We start from the raw sequence: 20,840 nt of genomic DNA on the forward strand, positions 1-20,840 counted from the left end.
CCTCCAACAACTACTTGACTCGAGATCTTTGGCGCCAAGAGATTTCTTTAAGCATCAACAACTCTTTATGCTCTTGAATTAATCTTCCTTGTTGCTCATAATCCTCCGCCGAGGCCAAACCACTCTCTGCCAATGTATTTATCTCCATCAATCTGTCATCAAGAATCCTCTTCCTGCCTTGGTCCACTTCTTTCTGCTCATTATCCCACTCTTTTAATTTCCCCTTAATGAAGCGTAATTTTTTGCCTATAACTACGTCCCCTGGACCTTCAAAGACGCTTTCAGACCACCATCGGACTAAGAGAGCCTCCATTTGGGGATTTTCCAGCCAAGCTAATTCAAATCTGAAGGGGGGCGGGCCCCAGAACTCCATTTTAGGAGACAAAAGGAGAGGGCAATGGTCGGAAACTGAATGGGGTAAAGCCTGCTGATAGACTTCAGAAAGAATTGCCAACCAGTCACCCGAGAGAAGAAATCGGTCAAGCCGACTCCGGTTCGAACCTCTGGCCCAGGTGAAAGAGGAGCCACCCAAAGGTAAATCTGCGAGCTCGTTGATTGCGATGAAATCAGCGAAAGATCTCATGCCCGCAGTGACTCGCTGACCCCCAAGTCGATCTCTTGATCCTAGAACTTCATTGAAATCCCCCCCGATACACCAAGGAGCGGAACATAGGCGTCGCGTCTGATTTAATTCTTCCCAAAAAAGACACTTCTCAGAGGATGACAAAGGACCATAGACGCCTGAGAAGAACCAGACTGAATTATCATTGCATTTTCGGAAAGCAACGGAGAGAGAGAAAACTTCACGCCAAACATCCGTGCTGGCCCACAAGACTGAATCCCAAGCCACCAGGATGCCCCCTGAAGCTCCTTTGGATGCTAAGAAAGCAAAATTCCAGTCAGTATTGAACCCCATGCTTCTCATATCTATGTTACGGATTTGCTCCATCTTTGTTTCCTGAAGACAAACAACCTCAGGGCGCCGATGTTTAACTAATGCTTTGATTTGAATTCTTTTTTCCCGAGAGCCCAAGCCGTTTATATTCCAGGATAAAATCTTCATTAACAACTGTATTCCGATGAATTCCTCCCCGCCCTGATACCAGACTTTCTTCCTTTTTTCTGGGATGTGAGACCTTTGCTATGCGATCCAGAATCATAATTGATATCCGATTGAAGTCTCACCAATTCGCGCTCCGTGCGTTTCAGGTTTACTTCGGATATGGAAACTGGAGATGACACTCCATCGACCTCTCGTAGTTCTGCCGCCTTTATGCTAGACCTATATTCCTCAACGGGACCCAGAAATATTAGACCCAGATGAGAACTAATGTGCATGGTATGATCCACCATCAATTCAAGCACCTGTTGGGAAGAAACCAAGCCCGAGTCATTCCGTGGAGGGACATAAGAGAGTTCTGAGTCACAAGGCAGGAGCTGAAAATCCGCCTTGCTACACCATCTCAGTGGACAAAGATGGGAGAAACTTCCAAGCGATACCCTGACGAGCGAGCGAAAAGACCACTCCCTAACTTCACCAGAGAATAAATGCTTCATACCTCCCAAACCACTATAATCAATGATCACCTTCCTTTGCCCCACCCGGCACTGAATGAAGAAACGGTCATCACGAGAGATAAGGATACACCTACTCTTGTGACGTTGCAGACTATGCCCCCACACCCGGTTGTCACCGAGCTCCTCCTCAGTCTCAGAATACGTGCGAGTAGCGCCCATTGTGCTTGAGTCGTGGATGAGGCTCTCCTCCTGGTTCCCAGGACTCACCAGTGGAGAAGCCCAAAGGTCCTCTGAAGCAACTTCTCTTTCAGAAAATTCCATTGGACCCGAATCGGGCACGTAGATTACATCTACTCGAGGAGAGTCGCTGTGGTGCGGAGGGGATAAGGCTGAGATAATATCTTCAAAGCTGTTGACCTTAGAGTAAGGAGTAGCTGTTGCTGATGAGTCTTGAATAGGACCAGCTACACTGGACCACCTCTATGCATGTGAGGGACCCCCTTTTTGAAATTCAACATTTTTGCCAGGTGAGATGCTGCTAACCGGTGCCGCTTTCTGCGCACAATAGGCTGAATGTGAAGGAATCTCCGACTCCACCAACCCGACGACCCCAGCATTTATCTCCGGCACCGACAGCAATGATGAGGCTTCATTGATGGCATTGAAGACATCATGGATTGCAGTTATGGGATGGTGAACTACTTCAGCTTCACTTACCCCTTCAGTAGGAGTATTTAAAGGAAGACCCAACTCTTCTTCGGAAACCATCTGCCCAGCCGGAGAAGGAGAGGAGATTTTTGCAGAGTCGTCGTCAACTCTTTCCCGGGAGGCTAGAATCCAACGAATTGTGTCATCGATAGAGCTTTGTAGAGATAGTTCACTTCCGGGGCGTCCTTCAGACATGATCAGCATCCTACCCACTTCATATCCGAAACCCGCATAACACGACAAATCTACCTCCACCACCTGGCCTATTTTCCTCCCTATACGCTGAAAATTATCGGCGCACCATGCTTCAGGCGGAACTCCTTCTATTTTCCACCAGGAAGACTTCCCCGCCTTAGGAAATTTTGTATCCCACTTCTGTAGATCTTCCAGAGGAGAATGGGATGGAGAGCACCAATCTCTGATTAAGTGAGATCGATTAGCGCCCGCTGGGATGGAAATTTGGATTTCTAAAGGAGCAATTTTATACACCACAGCTTCAGTCCTGCTATTGCGAGAGAGCCAGTCTTCCAGCGCATCCAGATCACCATCCCACCCTTCCTTCATCTTCCCCCATAAGCCTAAGTCTGCATTACTAATAGACTTAAGGGGGACTACTTCAAGGTTGAAAGCTACACCTTCCGAAGTTGCAGGAAGCAACGGCTCCATTCTAACATTCTCTGCTTGAGGCGCTGTTGGTTTAGGAACAAGCCGCCTCCTCGCCATCAGATCCGCTGACTGTTCTTGGTGCCCTGGAAAATTGAAGTCCGAACTGAACCAGACTTTATGACACTTCCAACATCTAACCCTCCTTCGAAAATTCCTGAAAGCACATCTGCAACATCTCCAATCTCCCAGTTCTCTATTCTTTCTTTTGTGGACGGCACTCTCCATTCGTCTTCCCTTCTTGCTTCGGACGGGTAGCCACTCCTCCTCTTCGGATCGGTGAGGCCAATTTCTCTGCCCAACTGCCGGCTCAGAGCCAAACTTCTTCCAACCTCCTACAGAATCGCCCAAAAGGCCTGCTTCGGGGTTGATCCGCCGGACCCCAAGAGGGATCAAATTCGCCCCACTGGCCCATCTAGGGCGATCTCCCCCAACACCTCTCACCCCGACGGAGGTCATAATTGTCACGGAATCCTCCTCCACTCTGCAAAATGTGCCGACCACCGAGCCGTGAGAATCCACCGGAGTCTGGATCGGAAACCCACGCGGAGACCGAGATGGAGGAAGACACCGAATCTGAAGGAGTTGAAGAAGAAGAGGTAGAGGATACAGATGAGAAGAAGATCCCTCTCCCTGCAAAATTATCCTTGTACGAGAATCTTTCTGTAGATGGCGACCAGATTTAATGTCGTGAGGTCCACCTGGCCGGGTGCATAGTTACTTGTATGCTGTGACTATCGTCCAGCATACGAACTATGTCCGTTTTACACACAAGGTGTCCACCTGGCCGGGTGCATAGTTACTTGATTGGATGATCCTAACCCTCCAATCTATAAAAATTTCCATCTATAGATCAGAGGGTTAGGATCATCCTATGGAAATGATTTTTAAGGCACAACCTATTTACATTGTGGCACAACAAATGTACGGTTTGGATCATCCTATGGAGTGGGCCGTACCATACTTTTTGAAAAAACATACGGGTTCACACGGCCACACCACCACAGTTTTAACTTTTTGAAGTTTTACCTTAGAAGGTCCTTCTTGAAGAGCGCCCCATTGAATACACTCATCACCCAACTGCATTTTTCTGGGGGTATCATTCGCACCCATTGTAGGATGATTCGCACTCCATTAACAAGGTTAGAGAAGTGCGAATCATCCTACAGTAGGTGCGAATTTATCATCTCCCTTTTGTTTTTGGTCGACGCCTGGGTTATTTGGCTCCCTTCAATTCGTTCCCTCTAAAGCCTAAATAGTGGGAAGCACATAAAATCCCCGGAAAGTTTTTTCCAAGAAGAAAAACAGGTTCTTTCTTCTTCCTTTTTTTCTCTGAAATGTTTCTGCAAATTCTAGGGTTTGTGCAATATCTGTGTTTGGGAATCGATCTCGGTGGAGGGAACTAGGGTTTGTCTAAGGTCTTAATTTTAGTGTTTTGATTCTAAAAACAATCTTCTTTTTTATCAATTTTATGATATTTCTCCTTTCTCCCCTTTATAGTCTAGGGTTTCTTTAAAATCTAATTCTTCTTCATCAGATTATTCATGTTATGGTTAAAGTGACATAGCAAGATTTACAATAAATTTCATTTTTTTTCTTTTCAGTTTGAATAACTCATTTTGGAGCTTTGAAATCAGTAGAATATCACTGTAAAACCTATCTCATCTATATTATGATCCAAGCTTTTCCTTATCCTCTGAGATTCTATGCAGCTAATTCCCATAAACATTTCTTTTTGTTATGTAATTGTTCTGGATTGTTTATAGATTATTATCCTCTTCATATGTTGGTTTATGACATCCTTTTTGGACCTGTTTCTGCTTTATTACCTAAATGATAATGAATTTTGGGCCTAACCGATTACTAGACCCAAAATTATGTTTAAATTTGAGTCCAGTAATAGGTTTCACACTCACAATTGGTTGTAATAATCCTAAAGCCCTGTTCGTTTGAGTTATGATAATCGATGGTGAGCCTCCAAACTGATTATTGGGCTCAAAATTTATGTAATTTGAGCCCAATAATCGGTTTAGGGGCTCACTATCGCTTGACATAATCTCAAACGAACAGGGCCTTAGGAAAAAAAATGAGAAACCTCCCATTCCCCCACCTGAGAACTATATTTTCAAATCAATCTCGATGCCTTTCCTTTCCCTTTCCTTCTTCATATTGGTTGATTACCCCCAACACACCCACACCAGCCATCTGACGAAAAAACTGGGTCTGCTGATGTGAACCAAAAAGTTCTTCACTGAAAAAGGTAATCATCTCATTGTGAATAGACGAGTTTCCCATGTTAAACTATTGCGGAGAAGTAATGGGACCATTTTAGACGCCCTCTATGTGTCTGACACGTACCCTTGGGTCTGTGCCTATGCAACATTGGCTTAGTTCTGATATTCTAAGGGTGTTCTGCATCTTCATGAGCTTCCCAACATACATCAATTTGAAAAAAAGAAGATACATGGTTTTTTCATCTAAGATGCTTTTTATATTGGATATTATCTCTAATCCACTTCGTCTGGCCAGACTGTTGCTGTATCACTTCCTCCTGGATTTGAGTTGCTCAACGCAGAGACATTTGAGCCTTAATGTCTCACAATGAATTAACAAATGTTTTTAGAATCATAGAGATAAAAAAGAGATCTTCTAGTTGTAAAAATTATCTGATCTATCTTTTCTAAAGTTATTACTGCTTAGTTATTGTAATTTGGAATATTGTAATTTGGAATATATCGGATAAATTGTCATATGAATGCAGTCCGAGTCTAACTGAGCTTGGTTGTGTAATATTCAGTTGGTTAACCTGTTCCAATTGGCTGAATTTCGGGGATTTTTACAATTTTGGTCACCACAGGTTCAAAATTCATTGGAGATGATACAAGTGGATACCCTGCTTTCATTTTGTACCATAATACAAAAACTAAATGAGTCAGCTTGAAACTCAGCCGAGACTACTCTTCTGAAATTCTAGTCAGCTAAAGTGACTTGTATGGTAAATTTCTATGGAATATATAATGGGAACATTTATAAAATATGGAAGCTATATAGAGAATCTACTCTAGGTCTTTTTAAAGTCTAGACTGGCTTGCTTGGGTTTGTTGATTAGCTCAATTCCTTGTTTAATTTTTTGTAATATCATTTTGCAAGGGTCCTCTAAGTTATGGATTAGAATCTGCTTGAGTTCATTTTAAAGTCCATGCTCATTTGCTCGAGTTTGTTAATTAGCTCAATTCTTAGTTGAGTTTTTGAATTATCGTTTTTTAAGGGTCTTGGGTAAGGTTGCTCCATTGTGACCTGATGGTCACGGGTTCGAGTCACAGAAACAGTCTCTCTGCAAAGCAGGGGTAAGGCTGCGTACATCTAGCCCTCGCCAGACCCTGCAATGGCGGGAGCCTCGTGCATTGGGCCATCCTTTTTTTTAAGGGTCGTGGGTTGTGATGGGCTTTAAGCAGATGGAAATAATTCTTTCCATACATTCATTGGGCAGCATTTGGATGGTAACTCTGTTATACTATTACCCTTGAGCTAATTTTTCTGAATGATAGAAACCAGGTAGACATCCATGTTTGAGAACTATTTCACTAATGAATCAACACGTAATTAGAAAACAATATTTTGCTTGAGCTTGTGCATTTGCACCCACATGGTAAGAGGCTGTTCAAGTAGTTTCTATTGCTCAGGCTCTTTAAGTAGTTTCTATTGCTCACACATTTTCTCATTCCCTGGGTTCTGATTTTCTGCCTTCTGCTTTTGGTTAGGCTATATTAGTGCTGCCATGGACTACCGTATAGAAGTAGAGTCTTCAAATTCCTCCACGCCTTCTGTCAGAACTAATGAGAGCAAGGAGTGGAACAGTGCCACGGTACGCTACAAGCTGTAACATTTTTTACTGCTTTCATCTTGTTGACAAATTGTTATTAACATGGTTGCTGGTTGTAACTTAAGAACAGATTTCCATGTAATTTCTGTAGTTCTAGTTATTAGAGATAAATTTCTTCATACTTTGACAACTTGTGACAACTCAAACCTAATTCTCTTTGCATACTGATCTGTGTGGTTTAGTATCATTTCTTTGTTTGTATTCAACTTCGAGGCATACATGATCTTCTTGTTTTACTTATATGGAATGCTATTACCTCAACAGGTTAGATCCAAGATCTCATCCAGGATTGCACAAATCCGCCTTGTCAGTAGCCACTCCGAGGTTTATGAGCCATGTGATGATTCATTTGCACTAGTTGATGCACTTCTGGCTGATCGGACGAACCTGTTAGAGCATCAACCGAGGTTGTGCTTGGAAGTGGGCTGTGGGAGTGGTTATGTCATCACATCATTAGCCATAATGCTTGAGCAAGAAAATTACACGACCCACTACTTTGCTACCGACATTAACCCACATGCAGTGGGAGTGACTCGTGAGACATTAGCCGCTCATGGGGTCCATGCCGAGGTGATTTGTACTGACATTGCATCGGGGCTAGTGAGGCGCCTTGCTGGAATGGTGGATGTGGTAGTTGTGAACCCTCCTTATGTGCCCACGCCTGAAGAAGAAGTTGGTTGTGATGGGATCACTGCGGCTTGGGCTGGAGGGGAGAATGGGCGGACCGTCATTGATAGAATTCTGCCGATAGTTGATGAACTACTATCGGAAAATGGTTGGCTCTATATGGTAACACTCACTGCCAACAATCCTTCACAGATTTGCCTTGTGATGAGAGAGAAGGGATATGCATCTCGCATCATTGTGCAGAGGTCTACTGAGGAAGAGAGCCTCCATGTTATTAAGTTTTGGCGCGAGGCTACGGAGGAAGCAAAGGAGTTGAACAGAACAACTCCGATGGGTACTGAGTCTTGGTTGTCACAGTTCCTTCGCATGTCATTTTGGAGGAATAACAGTAACAGCTGAACGATAAAATCTTCGAACGAAAAGAATTCAGGCTGACAGTATTTTCTGTTCATGTGCAATATGATTCGTTTCAAAGTAAACTTTTTCTCTGATAGGAAAATCAACAGATGGGGTTTAGCCTGTATTGGTCAATTCAAAGGTACTCTACATCACAACCTTGTGGCAGTGGGTACATTCTCATGTCACCTTTGTTTCAATTGTTCTATTTCCCCTTTTAACTTGTCAAGGTGATGTAGTGGTAGCGCTCGAGAGTGTTTCTTTGCTGTGAAATTTTGTTAGATGGTGTTGAAATATGAAAAATCTTCATTTTGTATGCTATCAAAAGAGTACTTGTATCTTGAGTTGGATTGTTTTCTGGTACAAAAGCAAAAAATCAGTCAGTTTGAGTGTGCAACCCTATTGCATTTTGGGTGCGATTTGTTTACACCCAAGTTGCGCCCAAAATGCAATTGGGTTCGACACTCAATCTGACACCCGCCCTGTTTGTTTTGGATTTTGATAACTGATTGGGAAGTCCAGAGCTGATTATTGGACTCAAAATTAAACATCAATTTGAGTTGAATAATCAGTTTTGGACCCAACAATCGCTTCTCAAAATCGAAAAAAGGGCAATTGCTGATCAAACTGTAACCTTCTCCCAAGTTTTGGCATTTAGAAGCTTGATACCAAGAGCATTCCAGAGATGGGTCCGATCTTAGAGTTTTTAGATTGAAGAAAAACAAGGCGTGGAACATTGTAATGAGTGCAAGGATGCTTATTAGTTAAAGATTACTATGCCCCTTTGCTTTTTGCATGACCTTTCGAAGCCCTGATGGAAAATTGACAGTGATATTTCAACAATTATCTTTGCAAGATATATACACAGTCAAGTTGTTGCTGTTGCTATGTCTGTTTTGCAACGATTATTTTTGTTGAAAGTTCTATTGGCACTGTTTGGATTGTAGGAATTTTCTGGGACAGATCGGAAAAGAATCTTTTTTCCAGAATTTCCTGCTTTTCCATTGTTTGATTACACGTTAAAAAAAAATAGCTTGAACCAACATAGTTGAAGTTTTATTTACTGAGACCTTCAATTTTTACTGATATCCCTCTAAATAAGCTATAACCATATCTTTTGCCTCTGAATTGTGGAAATGACACAAAAAAAAAATCCTTAGATTGTTTCTTTCGAGATAAAATGGGGGTAAGATTTACACTCATTTTAATCCAAAGAAACATAGCATAAGGAGAAAAAAATAATTTCTGCAAGATATATTTTTCTTGCAATCAAACAGGTCATTGGCATTAAGGATCATTAACCGTTTGGATGCCGGAATTTTTTTGGTTCTTAGGACTTTTGTGGAATTTCCGCAGGAAACCCACGTTTGGTTGCTAGTTATATAGTGGGCAAAAAAGAATCCCACAAACCAAAATAACCCCGCACGAAACCCAAAGCTGGAAAAAAAAATCCCAGGAACCAAAATAATCCCGCACGAAATCCGAGGAACCAAAATAACTAAAAGAAGAACTTTTTTCTTCCCAACAGTTCAAGCAAACAAACAAAGCATTTACAGGGATTTTTTTCCCCCACCATAGTCCGGTCAACCAAACATGGGATTTTTATTTTACCAGGATACTTCGAGGGAGTTTTTTTTCCCACCAATCTCCTAGGAAGTTTTTTGTTCCACAAAAGTCCCAAGAACCAAAATAATTCTGGCAGGGCTGTTTTGATTTTCTTAAGAAACTAGTTTAGAAATGGTCTGCTGGGAGTATATTTTGATACACGGCCCATCTATACCATGGAGTAATAATAGACACATGGTTTGGATCATTGGACAATTGGTCTCCCTTTGTACTTACCCCATTTAAGAATCCCTTCTAATTTGGATAGCTACTCATATTCTTATTGGAGGTACATCGTGAGGGTCCCAGATGATGGACCATTTCTATGTCTACATATGGAAGGTCTCTTGTTGATGGAAGCTTAATCGAAGATTCATATGCAGGGTTCAACTCATTAGAATACTCATGCACCATTATTTCTTACATATTTGGAATGTCATTCATTGAAGAAAGAATAATGGAAGATCTCCCTCTCAATCAGTTAGTGGAATATGCAAGGTCAACTATCATCCAACTCATCATCTACCATACATTACTCGTTTATGGAATGAGATCCATTGCTTGAGTTATCTCTTTCCATTATTTGTATTAACTATCCTTTATTATTTCATTCTTTTATGTAAAGTAACTGATCAAGATGTAACACTACAATATATATTCAATGAATATACGACCGCCGATACATCCCATGAGTTATTAATCAAGATGTAAACCTCCTTGATAGCAAAAATCCACATGTAATGGCCAAACCCAAAAGAGGGGCCACATGTGCCACGTGTAGGCCAACCCTAAGAAAGAGGGGCCACACGTGAGTAGGAGTGTTAAAGTATAAAAGATTTAGTAACACCTTCTCCAGCAGCTTAAGCTTTTGGAGCAATTGGTTGTTTCACAATTCTCACTACCATAGTTTGATTACTTGGTATGTTTTACATTTTTCTGATTGGATGTTGATAGCATCTTTAGGCCCTGTTTGTTTAAGATTATGACAACCGATTGTGAGTGCTAAACCGATTATTGGACTCAAATTCAAACGTAATTTTGTGTCCAATAATCGGTTTGCTACTCACAATCGATTGTCATAATCTTAAACAAATAAGGCCTTAGTATTATAACCCCCCTTTGCTTTTTTCATGTCGGAGAATGGGAAAATGGCTAAAAAACATGAGGAATATTGTTCTTTGCCACCAGTCGTTGTGCTTGTTTCTCTAAATCACTAGCCAGTAGTGCGCCCATTTCTATAAATCACTAAACATAAGCAGCTAAAAAAATGGATTTTCCAGAATAATGCGGGGTTGCTCTGTTGAATTCTATTCAGCTCCTTGGCTCGCTATGAATAGTGGAGAAAGCGAAGGAAAAATCTTTTGGTGTTGCGGTCCAAAGTGGGGGCCTTCCTAGGCATGGGACTAGGTAGGACCTAGCCTGGTACGGGACAAGTCTAAAGGGCCTACTAGGTAGGACCTAGCCTGGTATGGGACAAGTCTAAAGGGCCTACCCTAATGCTTTCCATCAGCCACAGAGAATGCATTAGCCTAGTGGTTTTCATCAGCCCCAGGATTGATGGAACACGGTAGGCTAGGCCATTTGAACCAAACATGTCGACCCCACTTAGAGGAACAGGTTAGGTTAGGCCCTTTAAACCTGTCCCAGACCTAGGTAGGCCACCACTTAGAGTAACACATTACGCTAGGCTCATTAAATCTATCCCATGCCTAGGTAGGCCCCCACTTAGAAACATAGCATTCCGCTTTCGCATCGTGGCCTTTTTTTCCCCAGATGGCCCTTTCCATAGGTTGCCCGTTCCGCAGTGGTTCATTCTGTGATAACTTCACTCTGACGGCTTTCACTTTTGACTTTTTTTACTAGGTAGTCCTCTCCACAAGTTGCCTTCAATGACTTGAACACGTCAAATATTAGTTATTTTTTCACTACTCTAGGTACCTACTTTGAAATTAAATTTTGATAATTATCTTCTGTGAATCCGGTCGCAACTAGGATCCATAATCAATACAACTTTTGAGATATAGCCCCACAGAAATTTGGGGTGTTTCATTTTCATTCTCTACTGTTCGACTTCCAACAGTTTAATTACCTGCCCATTATGATCTCATGATCAGTACAACTGTTACATGGTGCTCTTCCCAGAGTGAAAAAACTGATGAACTGTTCAGGGAAAACCCAACAAGAAACAGTCCTCTACATCATCTACACTAAAGAAGGACTTGTGAACGAAAAATGTTATAAATACATTCACACAAAAAAACATAACCATTTAAGGGAATTACCATCGAGTGATCAAGCAGACTTTAGCTTTGGCTTTATCCGTTTCACCCTTGAATAGAGAAAGACTCCAGCAAGAGCAATACCAGTTCCTACACAATCAAGGCAGCCATGGAGTTCATAAATCAGAGGAGACACAAAAAGGGGAGCAAAGTACAGTAGTAACCATTTGATTAGTTAAGTGTTTCGTCTTTGTGACTGAATAAAGGACTCTAATTACCGATAGAATTAATGGGTGAAACCGGCGTCCTGAAGAATAAAATGGATGTCACAATAACCACCACTCGCTTCACGCAATTGCCGACAGAGTGGGTAACAGGCGATACCTTTCCCAATATCATGTAAGAAAACTGCCAGAAAAAAAAAACGAAGAAAAAATTTCAGATTGATGCTGATGGAGAGCATATTGCCGACAGTTATGCAAAAATTTAATTGTGCTAAAGTGAAACTCAGTGTGGTTGGGTGCAAGAACTTGTCATTACTAAAACTAGCCACTGTATTCGTATCCCTCATGCAGCAAATTAAGCAGAAAAATAAGATATAAGCAATTGTATTATACGGGTAAATCAATTTCTTCACCATTTCTTTCCTCATTAACATAATTCTTACTGAAAATCACAAGCCAAATCAACTACTTCCAGTCAGCTTTTTCATGAAATTTCCTTCTAGTCTAATTGAACAGGTATTATAGCCCAAACAGGATGGACACAATATTATTTTGTTAATCGAGCATTGAAAAATATCATTCTCATGATAATCAAGAAAGATGAAATGTAAAACAATACAGAAAATACCTCACAAACCATTGCCCTGAAAAAAAGTATGATCACATCTAAAGGATTTCAGAGATGGCCACAATGGCACAATAGCAACGTTTTTTTTTCTAGCTTCACAAATTTAGCCAGGTAGGTAAAAAACCATCAGCAGTTCTGCAGCTCATGATAAGTTTACACTTGAAGTTTTGGGGTTTGTGACCAGATCATTGTTACAGCCTAGATTTTCACTTCTCATTCTGTTGTCTCATGTATCAAGAATGTGACTAGTGCCAGCAAAGCTATTGTATACCTGTTTGAAGAACACGACTCTAGTAGATAAAAGAGAAACAAAAACAGTATATAAAAAACTCACCTGCTGATAGGCATGAAAACAAAGCCCGGCTATAAGAGACCTCATATATACTTCATTTACATTCAGGCCCTATATTAATGGAAAGGAAATGAAGAACCCAGTCAGTATAGATTTGTAATAAATATATATAGGCGAATCAAGTACAAAGAAATGCATTTTCAAATATAGTACTTACAGCCGATTGAAGGTATGATGGAGTGACCTTGATGCCGTCCACAAAAAATGCTACTGGTGCTAACAGGAAAAACGACATGATTGTTATTACCGAGAAGAGATTTATATTGTCCAGAGATTCCTGTGTAAGAACATATTGCTGGTTAAGGGTGATACTTGCCTTTGATAACTGTCATTTCTAGTAATGATACAAAATATAAGATAAAAAGACCAAGATAGTATACTGTTTCATGCTTCTGAAGACAGTATACTGTAAAATGGCTCTACATCATTCATCTTTCAGAATATTTCAGAAATATAATCAAAGAAAATAAGCCTTAATTTGTACAGTATAAGAATAGTAGCAGCTATTGGTAGCAAAAAGAAACTACTAGGAAAACCGAAAACAAATGAATTATAGCATCTTTTTTTTATTAGGTAGATTACCCCTTTTGAAATCATGAGTTTTTTGCTCAGTACGTTACGAGATTGGTTAGTCACATTGGAAGCCATTGCACTCGAGAATCCAGCCCTGTTTCCCATGACAGAATAAAAGAGTCATATACCATAATTTATACTCAACCATTTAACCAATCTTAAATAAAAATGAATTCCTTAATGGAATCTGAACAGAGTAATATATATAGGGGTTTGCTAGCGTCCATAGCAGAAGGCATTTTGCAGATGGTCCGTTGCATCTGACAGCACCCACAGAGGCTCACTTTTCAGCAGATTTTGTCTTCATTCACGAGGTGGCTACTGTCACATGCAACGGACCATCTGCGAAATGCCTTCTACAATGGACACACACACACACACACACACACACACACGCACACGAGAAAAGGGTTCATGCGCTCGAGCGCAGATAGCTTATCTGCACTCAAGTTTTTCACACACACACACACGCTCAAGTTTTTCACACACACACACACACACACACACACACACATACACATGAAAAAAGGGTTCCTGCACTTGAGCGCAAATAAGCAGGGTGAGGCCACATTGTTGGGGTGATCCAAAGCATTCATTTGAAAGGCCCCATCATGGATGGGGTGTGTACCAAAAATCAGCCGCATTGGATCATCATAGGGTGTCCATTTGTGGGGGTGAAAATGGACAGATACTGTTTGTCACTAATCTGCCCATTTTTTCACCTCACAAATGGACACCCTATCCATCAAAGGGCCTTCCAAATGAATGCTTTGGATCCCCCCCAACAATGTGGGCCCATCCCTGTTTTTACACTCGAGCGCAGATAATTTTTAATATTTTATAAAAAAGTTATAACAAAGATAAAAAGCAGTACGAAAATATAACGTAAATTTTATGTATAGAAGGGCGTGACTAAACTTATACATGCCTTGATTTCGGTAATTTTTCTGAAATTTTAATGTTTTTTTTATTTTAAATAAAATATAAAAAATAATTATAATATTATAAAATGTAGTATGTAACACTAAAAAATGTTTGGAGACTGAAATCTTCATGAACATGTTTTGATAATGGGACGTATCTCCTTGTTTTACACCTTTTTATATAATTTTCTTGTCCACTTTATTTTATGTTTTTTTTTCAATATTATTTATTATTTTTAAGATTTTAAATATAAAAAATTATTTTCTATTAAAAAAATAATTTCCCAGCATTTCCTCAAGTTCCATCCTAAATTTCATTATTTGCATATGTTTCCATAGGTTTTCGTGATTTTATAGTATTTTCACTAAAATTTCTGACTAAATAAAACCAACGTGTTTTCAAATTTTGACCGAAATAATGTAATATATACATTTTAGGTTTTGGTTTCGACTTTCGATATGTGTTTCGGTCTTGGTATGCATATCGGTGGAGATGAAAATGGAAATATTTCAATAATTTCTTGTTGGTTGAAAACCATATCACCTCCAAGAGACACAAAATCCTGGTCCATGCCATCCAACGAAGACCATGTCTAGCAGATCAAAACCTGCAATCAATCGATGGTCAAAATTTCCCTAAAAGACCCCTTCTTAAGGGCAAGGATCATCGATCACAGCAGGATTGGTGCCAATGGATCAGACTCATGGCAGCTCAGCATATTGAGAAACTTGATCAATGTGCGCATTTCCATCATTCTCAGTTGCTAAAAAATATGACAAACAATCTCACAGTTCCATGAAACTATCTTTTCTACGTCTGATCATTCTTTTCTCTTGTTTTTCTTACCAGTCTCTTTTAATTTTCCTTTTTCTTTTTGTTCAATTCATTCTTTTCAAGTGATTATCTTCAATTTGATTTTAGTTTTCTTGGTTAAGTAAGCTAGGATTGAACCAACAACCTCATGGTTGCAAAACAAAGCACCTTCCAATTGAGATACTAAAACATTATCTTCATCAACTCCATAAAGTTGCAGAGCTTCTATCAACTTGTCTCTGTCAAACTCAGAAATCATACTTGATTTCAACTTTGTGAACATTGAAACAAAGAATGACTAGTGCGCACAAGCACATGTGCCTTTGATCTTCTTTACTAAAAGCATTACCTTCATGAGGATTCACTTACCAATTAAAAGAGGTCTCTGTAAATGATGCCAATACCACTCCACCAACTATTGGCACAAGGGAAGAAACAACCCAGGGACTGGGAATCTACATGCACAAAATGATCAAACTGAACTCAATTAGACTTCAAGTTAAAATGGCTTAATAGAAAAAGAAATCCGGCAATCATGAAGTTATGGAACTGCCAAATCAACATTCAGCATTGCTTATGCAGTTTCATGATCAAACACCAGCTCTGAACCAACATTTGATGGGGTTTGCATTAGACTTGGAGTTAAAATGGCTTAATAGAAAAAGAAATCCGGCAATCATAAAGTTATGGAACTGCCAAATCAACATTCAGCATTGCATATGCAGTTTCATGATCAAACACCAGCTCTGAACCAACATTTGATGGGGTTTGCATTTGATGGGGTCCATTATCTTGATGTTGGTGGGAGCCACATGAAAAGAGGCAGCTTCTCAAAGATGAAGAGTTGATATAGCAATCAGAATAATCCCATCTTTCTAGCCACAGAATATAACCATCTGAAGATTCTGATACGCAAAATTTAGAAACAAACTATACCATACAAAAAGCTCACCTCCCCTAGGAACATAGCGGAGAAGAGAACTGAGAAAAAGGGCTCCATTGCTTTAATTGTATGCGTGAAGGAAACAGCAACTTTTCCAAGACTCATATTAGTGAAAAGGTTTCCCATTGTGTGCACAATAGCCAGAGGTAGGATTGTTAAAAGCTGTAAAGTGAATATTTGTAACTGTAACATTAGCTTCATGCTACATATAAGTAACCAACGAAAATTGTCTTGAAGAATCATTCAGGTAAAATATAAAAAATACCTGTGAAGTAGTAAGTTTAGGCCTCTTGTACAAATTTGTTATCCACATAAAAAGAATCAGCACTGTCCCAACAGAAAACTGGAACGATGTGATAGTTATTGGAAAAGGGAAGACCTTCAGAACCTGCATACAATCAATACCATTAGACTTGCCCTATTCTCAAGCCTTTATAAATTTGAAAACATTTCTGCTGTTTAACCAGCAGGATCTGTATTCTTGCAGTAAGGAGTAGTAGGATGGCTTCTTCCAATCTTTCCAAGAAAAATTGCAACAGAGCATACAAACCTACTTAAAAAATATTAGCACTTGTAAAAATTTTCATCAATTGAGAAATTTTGATAAAAGTCTGGGGAGCGCAGCCAAAAGAGCCTTTTCTGGTACCAGCATCCTACTCAATAAAAAATATTGACTAAACAAAAATATTGCAGAGGTCATTATCTTCTTAGGATTTTCAATACTGCATATTGTGTGGTTTCTGGTTAGACTTTATGATCAAAGGGCTAGCTCCTCGAGCATGTTGCTAAGCTATATTCATAAACCCAAGTAACCTTAACTAAATGAAAGAAGAGAGACATTCAGCTAATTTGATATCAAGTGGTTAACTGAAATTGCCATTCCACATTCTGTTACGAACCTAGATCGGTTCGCAACAGATTTGATCTTCTTAGAGGGAAGATCAGCCTCTTGATCCACTTCGAGGGAAGGATCAATCCTTCTTTGTGCAAAAAGACACAATTTCTAATACGATTTATTCATTCCTCCTTTCCATTACAGTAGCATGTGCTTATATAAAGCACTCCAAGATAAACATAGAAAGATCTTATGATAAATATAAAAATAACTAAATAAAGATTATACTAATATAATTAGTATTCTAATCTATCAAGCTACTAAATATATCAGATCTTACTAGATCTGATCTTATTATCTAAAATAACAAAGTAGTTTATTCCATTCTAAATGGGACGCATCCAGGCACGGGTCATTCCACCCCTCTTGAAATCAACCTTGTCCTCAAGGTTGGAGATTAAGAATTGGTTGGTGAAAAGTGAGATCTTGCTTCCCTTTCTTCCTCCCTTCGTCTTGTAATTAGTCATCATTACACATGTTGTCATCAAGAGTTTACGCGGCTCCACTTTAAAACTAGTCTCATCGGACCATTCATCAAAGCTCCTTCGTTTCATTTTTTTGGAATGGTTTGGATGTTGATGCACGGATGGTTGTGGGAGAGGATCTTCACACTGGTATTGGATGGGTCAAGAAGAATGGCGGATTATTCGGCGTCGAACTCGACGACGCTGAAAATCAACGACGACTTTCTTTTTTGGTTTCTTCGTGTTTTCTTCTATCTTTCTTTCTCCTTGTTTTCTTTTTCGTCTTTTCTTTTTCATCGACCAAGACTTCTTAATCACCATATCGATTTTGTTCAAGCCTTCCACGAATTGTCGTTGCCATTCCTTCAATTCCAAAACAAGTGTTTTGATCTTCTGAAAATCTTCATGTATCGAATCCAAAATCTCCGAAGACGTAGCCATGATGCATGGTCGACTGCTCTGCTACAACTTGTTACGAACCTAGATCGGTTCGCAACGGATTTGATCTTCTTGGAGGGAAGATCAGCCTCTTGATCCACTTCGAGGGAAGGATCAATCCTCCTTTGTGCAAAAAGACACAATTTCTAATACGATTTCTTCATTCCTCCTTTCCATTACAGTAGCATGTGCTTATATAAAGCACTCTAAGATAAACATAGAAAGATCTAGAAAGATCTTATGATAAATATAATATAAAAATAACTAAATAAAGATTATACAAATATAATTAGTATTCTAATCTATCAAGCTGCTAAATAACAAGATCTGATCTTGTTCTCTAAAATAACAAAGTAGTATATTCCATTCTAAATGGGAACTATCTAGGCACGTATCACATTCAAAAGATTTGGAATAAGAAAACTCTGTAGTCCTTCAAATCTTCACTTGTTAGAGTATGTGAGATCCAATGGTTGTATTGGGTTGAGATTCACCGTCGGATCCTCTTGGTGGTAGATTAGGCATGTTGGTTAAATGTGGTAATCTAGCTTGATGAGGCAATTATATCAAATTAGTAAGTAGGTTAGATGGGGCAAGCTAAATAAATTAGGATATTATATTAGATTTGATTTGGTGGCAAATTGATATAGGGAGGTTTGTTAGGAAAATAGATTAGATTGACATTATATCTTTCCATGTTTATCCTTTTGATTGTTCTAATTAAACACTCATTACTTCATTGTAAATGATCCAAGTTTAGTGAAATCTTCTCTAATTTTGTAATTTTTTTTGGAGATGATAAAATTGGGGTTGAAGAGACGAGTGGGCGTGCCTTTCTTAGAAGGAGATGTATTCTATCTTTTTTATTAAGCTGCATTACTCTCTAAGCTTTAATGCATAGGGTAGGGCTCACCATCTTTGATAGGTTGGTCCCATTAACTGTAACCAAACCCATGAATAGGATGGGGCCCACCATTTTGCACCCCATGTTTTGATAGCGTGGAACCCACCATTTTACACCCATGCATAGCATGGGCCGAGAATACCTGTTACTCTCTAAGTTTTAAATATTTAACCTTGTAAAAAATAGTCAAAATCTTCAAGCACAGATAGATAAACTATAGTTATCCCCCAGGGGCCTAACAGGACATAAGATCATGTTGTGCAATAATGACAGTTTTACCACTACAATGAGCTTATTGGCCATCCAGTACTTTCATTCATGTGCAAAAATTAAGGCATGCCAAGGCTTGGAAGCCAATCTTGAGGCTAACATGCATTTCCTTGCCCACGCTCAACTTGAACTCATGGAAAATGAAAACTAACCTGTTCTCAGCTCTATTCCAACAGCATAGCTACAAGGCCAAAGAAGTCACATAAATATGTGGCACCTTGTCTCATGCCACTGCATGGATGGGGACATGCGAACACACGGTTCACCTCAGTGTTTAAAAACTCCTTGAGTCGACAAGGACGCTCCCGAGTCGACAAGGAACTCTCCCGAGTCGACTTCTTTTTGCCTTGTCAGCGTTCCGCATTGCACCACATCCACATTCCGCGTTTGCACCACATCCACATTCCGCGTTTTGCCCTACAGAGTCGATAAACTCCTTCGAATCTCCCGAGTTATGACCGCGTCAACCTTGTCAACCGTGTTCTTGGCCGCGTCCTCACCAAGCCGACAAGGATTTTTCTTGGTCGCGTTCCGCGTCACATCCGTGTTTTTAAACACTGGTTCACCTAATTGAACATGTTATGCATGCCCATAAAAAGGGTTTTAAAATTCAAAAGACAGAATAGTGACATGTAACACCTAACAAGTTGCAAGCCTACGGTCCAGATCAACTCTAGATTGCGACCTTTAGTAAGTGTGAAACTCCGTTTCACCCTGTAACGGTTATAATTAATATCATACCGTTGGATCATGATCTGATCATTATTTGACCATTGGATTGTGACAGATTGTGAACTAGTGGTTCGGATTGATCCTGATGTTGGTATGCATCTGGTTATGATCCTGTGGTTTAGATCATTCCCGCTCGAATCCAACCGTTAATACTCATTTGAGCACGATCTTACGTTTAAAAAAAAGAGAGAGGAAAATTCTATTTCTTTTATTTATTTTGAATTTTTTTTCTAGTATATCAATCAAATTCTGCGAAATCTAAACAAAAGGTCTCTGATACCAACCAAATCAAAGACAAGAACACATAAATGTACAAAATCCATACAACTACACAGAAAGAAACAAAAACAATAACAAAAATTAGATCTTCTAAAGTCTAAACATGCAAAAAAAAGAAAAAAAGAGTAAAACATACCTGTTTGTTGTAGAGGTTGAAATAGATGTTGAAAAGATACCATAAACCGAAGAGAGATCCGAGCTGCAAAGTCTGCATAAAGGCACTCGACTTGCCGGAGCTCTCGCCGGATTCCGGCACGGCGACTGCTCTGACGATAAAATCGTTTGGCCGGCGATCAGAAACGAGAGAGGGAACCGAAATCCGGCCACGAAAACCAGACGAAAATGAGGATATTGATAATCTAGAGCATGAAGAACCGAAAATTCCATGGAGTGGAGTGAGAATAAGGGATTTGGGACGAGTATAGAGGGAGATTGGGTTGAATTTAGGGTTAGGGTTACGATTTTGAGGGTTTTGTGGTCTGAGAAAGGAGCTCGAGGGAGCGAGAGTGTACGTGCCGCTCTGCATTTTTCAGAGAGAGAGAGAGAGAGAGATTTTGTATTTATATGGTGATTTGAGAAGGATTTTGAGACATTTTGTGTGGGAGATAGTTTTTTCGCCCTGTTGTAGGATGATACATCCCCCGTTAACGTGATTTGACGTCAAAGAGCGTTAAAGTGCGCTCCTGATTCACGATTAATTGGGGTGTATTATCCTACATGTGGGGCGAAAAAATCTGTACTCCAGTATTTATTTGGTGATTTGAAAAAAAAAATATATTTTT

At 39.8% G+C, this 20,840-nt stretch overlaps 3 protein-coding genes across 7 annotated transcripts; 1 reads left to right on the forward strand and 2 right to left on the reverse strand.

Annotated features, from left to right (window-relative positions):
• Positions 1-10: 10 nt before the first annotated feature.
• LOC143854864 (uncharacterized) lies at positions 11-949 on the reverse strand. The gene has a single exon (XM_077364980.1). It carries the CDS (start codon positions 947-949, stop codon positions 11-13), a length of 939 nt encoding a protein of 312 aa, XP_077221095.1.
• Positions 950-3,995: 3,046 nt separating this feature from the next.
• On the forward strand, positions 3,996-8,135 carry LOC143855038 (S-adenosyl-L-methionine-dependent methyltransferases superfamily protein). Of its 2 annotated transcripts, none has more exons than XM_077365202.1 (3): positions 3,996-4,307; positions 6,651-6,754; positions 7,037-8,135. In XM_077365202.1, exons 2-3 carry the CDS (start codon positions 6,668-6,670, stop codon positions 7,796-7,798), a joined length of 849 nt encoding a protein of 282 aa, XP_077221317.1. In that variant the 5' UTR covers positions 3,996-4,307; positions 6,651-6,667; the 3' UTR covers positions 7,799-8,135. The 2 variants fall into 2 exon arrangements, with proteins under 2 accessions (XP_077221317.1, XP_077221316.1); XM_077365201.1 differs by having other exon boundaries at positions 3,997-4,197.
• Positions 8,136-11,411: 3,276 nt separating this feature from the next.
• LOC143855110 (triose phosphate/phosphate translocator, non-green plastid, chloroplastic-like) lies at positions 11,412-20,609 on the reverse strand. Of its 4 annotated transcripts, none has more exons than XM_077365298.1 (10): positions 20,195-20,609; positions 16,342-16,464; positions 16,086-16,238; positions 15,503-15,588; positions 13,406-13,490; positions 12,981-13,100; positions 12,806-12,874; positions 11,898-12,027; positions 11,683-11,769; positions 11,412-11,489 (listed from the first exon to the last, which is right to left on the reverse strand). In XM_077365298.1, the coding sequence occupies exons 1-9, from the start codon at positions 20,582-20,584 to the stop codon at positions 11,693-11,695; spliced, it is 1,233 nt and encodes a 410-aa protein (XP_077221413.1). In that variant the 5' UTR covers positions 20,585-20,609; the 3' UTR covers positions 11,412-11,489; positions 11,683-11,692. The 4 variants fall into 4 exon arrangements, with proteins under 4 accessions (XP_077221413.1, XP_077221414.1, XP_077221412.1 ...); XM_077365299.1 differs by having other exon boundaries at positions 11,412-11,560; XM_077365297.1 differs by having other exon boundaries at positions 11,412-11,602.
• Positions 20,610-20,840: the final 231 nt, after the last annotated feature.

Source organism: Tasmannia lanceolata, unplaced genomic scaffold (assembly GCF_043159265.1).
Source record: "Tasmannia lanceolata isolate RefF3 unplaced genomic scaffold, GAP_Taslan_0.1 ptg000020l, whole genome shotgun sequence".
Taxonomy (NCBI): domain Eukaryota; kingdom Viridiplantae; phylum Streptophyta; class Magnoliopsida; order Canellales; family Winteraceae; genus Tasmannia; species Tasmannia lanceolata.

Excerpts from the sequence above, each read along its gene's own strand:
- LOC143854864 (XM_077364980.1), bottom strand. The coding sequence starts at position 949 with ATGGAGCAAATCCGTAACATAGATATGAGAAGCATGGGGTTCAATACT.
- LOC143855038 (XM_077365202.1), top strand. The coding sequence starts at position 6,668 with ATGGACTACCGTATAGAAGTAGAGTCTTCAAATTCCTCCACGCCTTCT. Across the intron at positions 6,755-7,036 it reads AGGAGTGGAACAGTGCCACG|GTTAGATCCAAGATCTCATC; the intron begins GTACGCTACAAG and ends TTACCTCAACAG.
- LOC143855110 (XM_077365298.1), bottom strand. The coding sequence starts at position 20,584 with ATGCAGAGCGGCACGTACACTCTCGCTCCCTCGAGCTCCTTTCTCAGA. Across the intron at positions 13,491-15,502 it reads ACAGAGACCTCTTTTAATTG|GGCTGGATTCTCGAGTGCAA; the intron begins GTAAGTGAATCC and ends CATGGGAAACAG. Across the intron at positions 13,101-13,405 it reads AACTCATGATTTCAAAAGGG|GAATCTCTGGACAATATAAA; the intron begins GTAATCTACCTA and ends GTTCTTACACAG.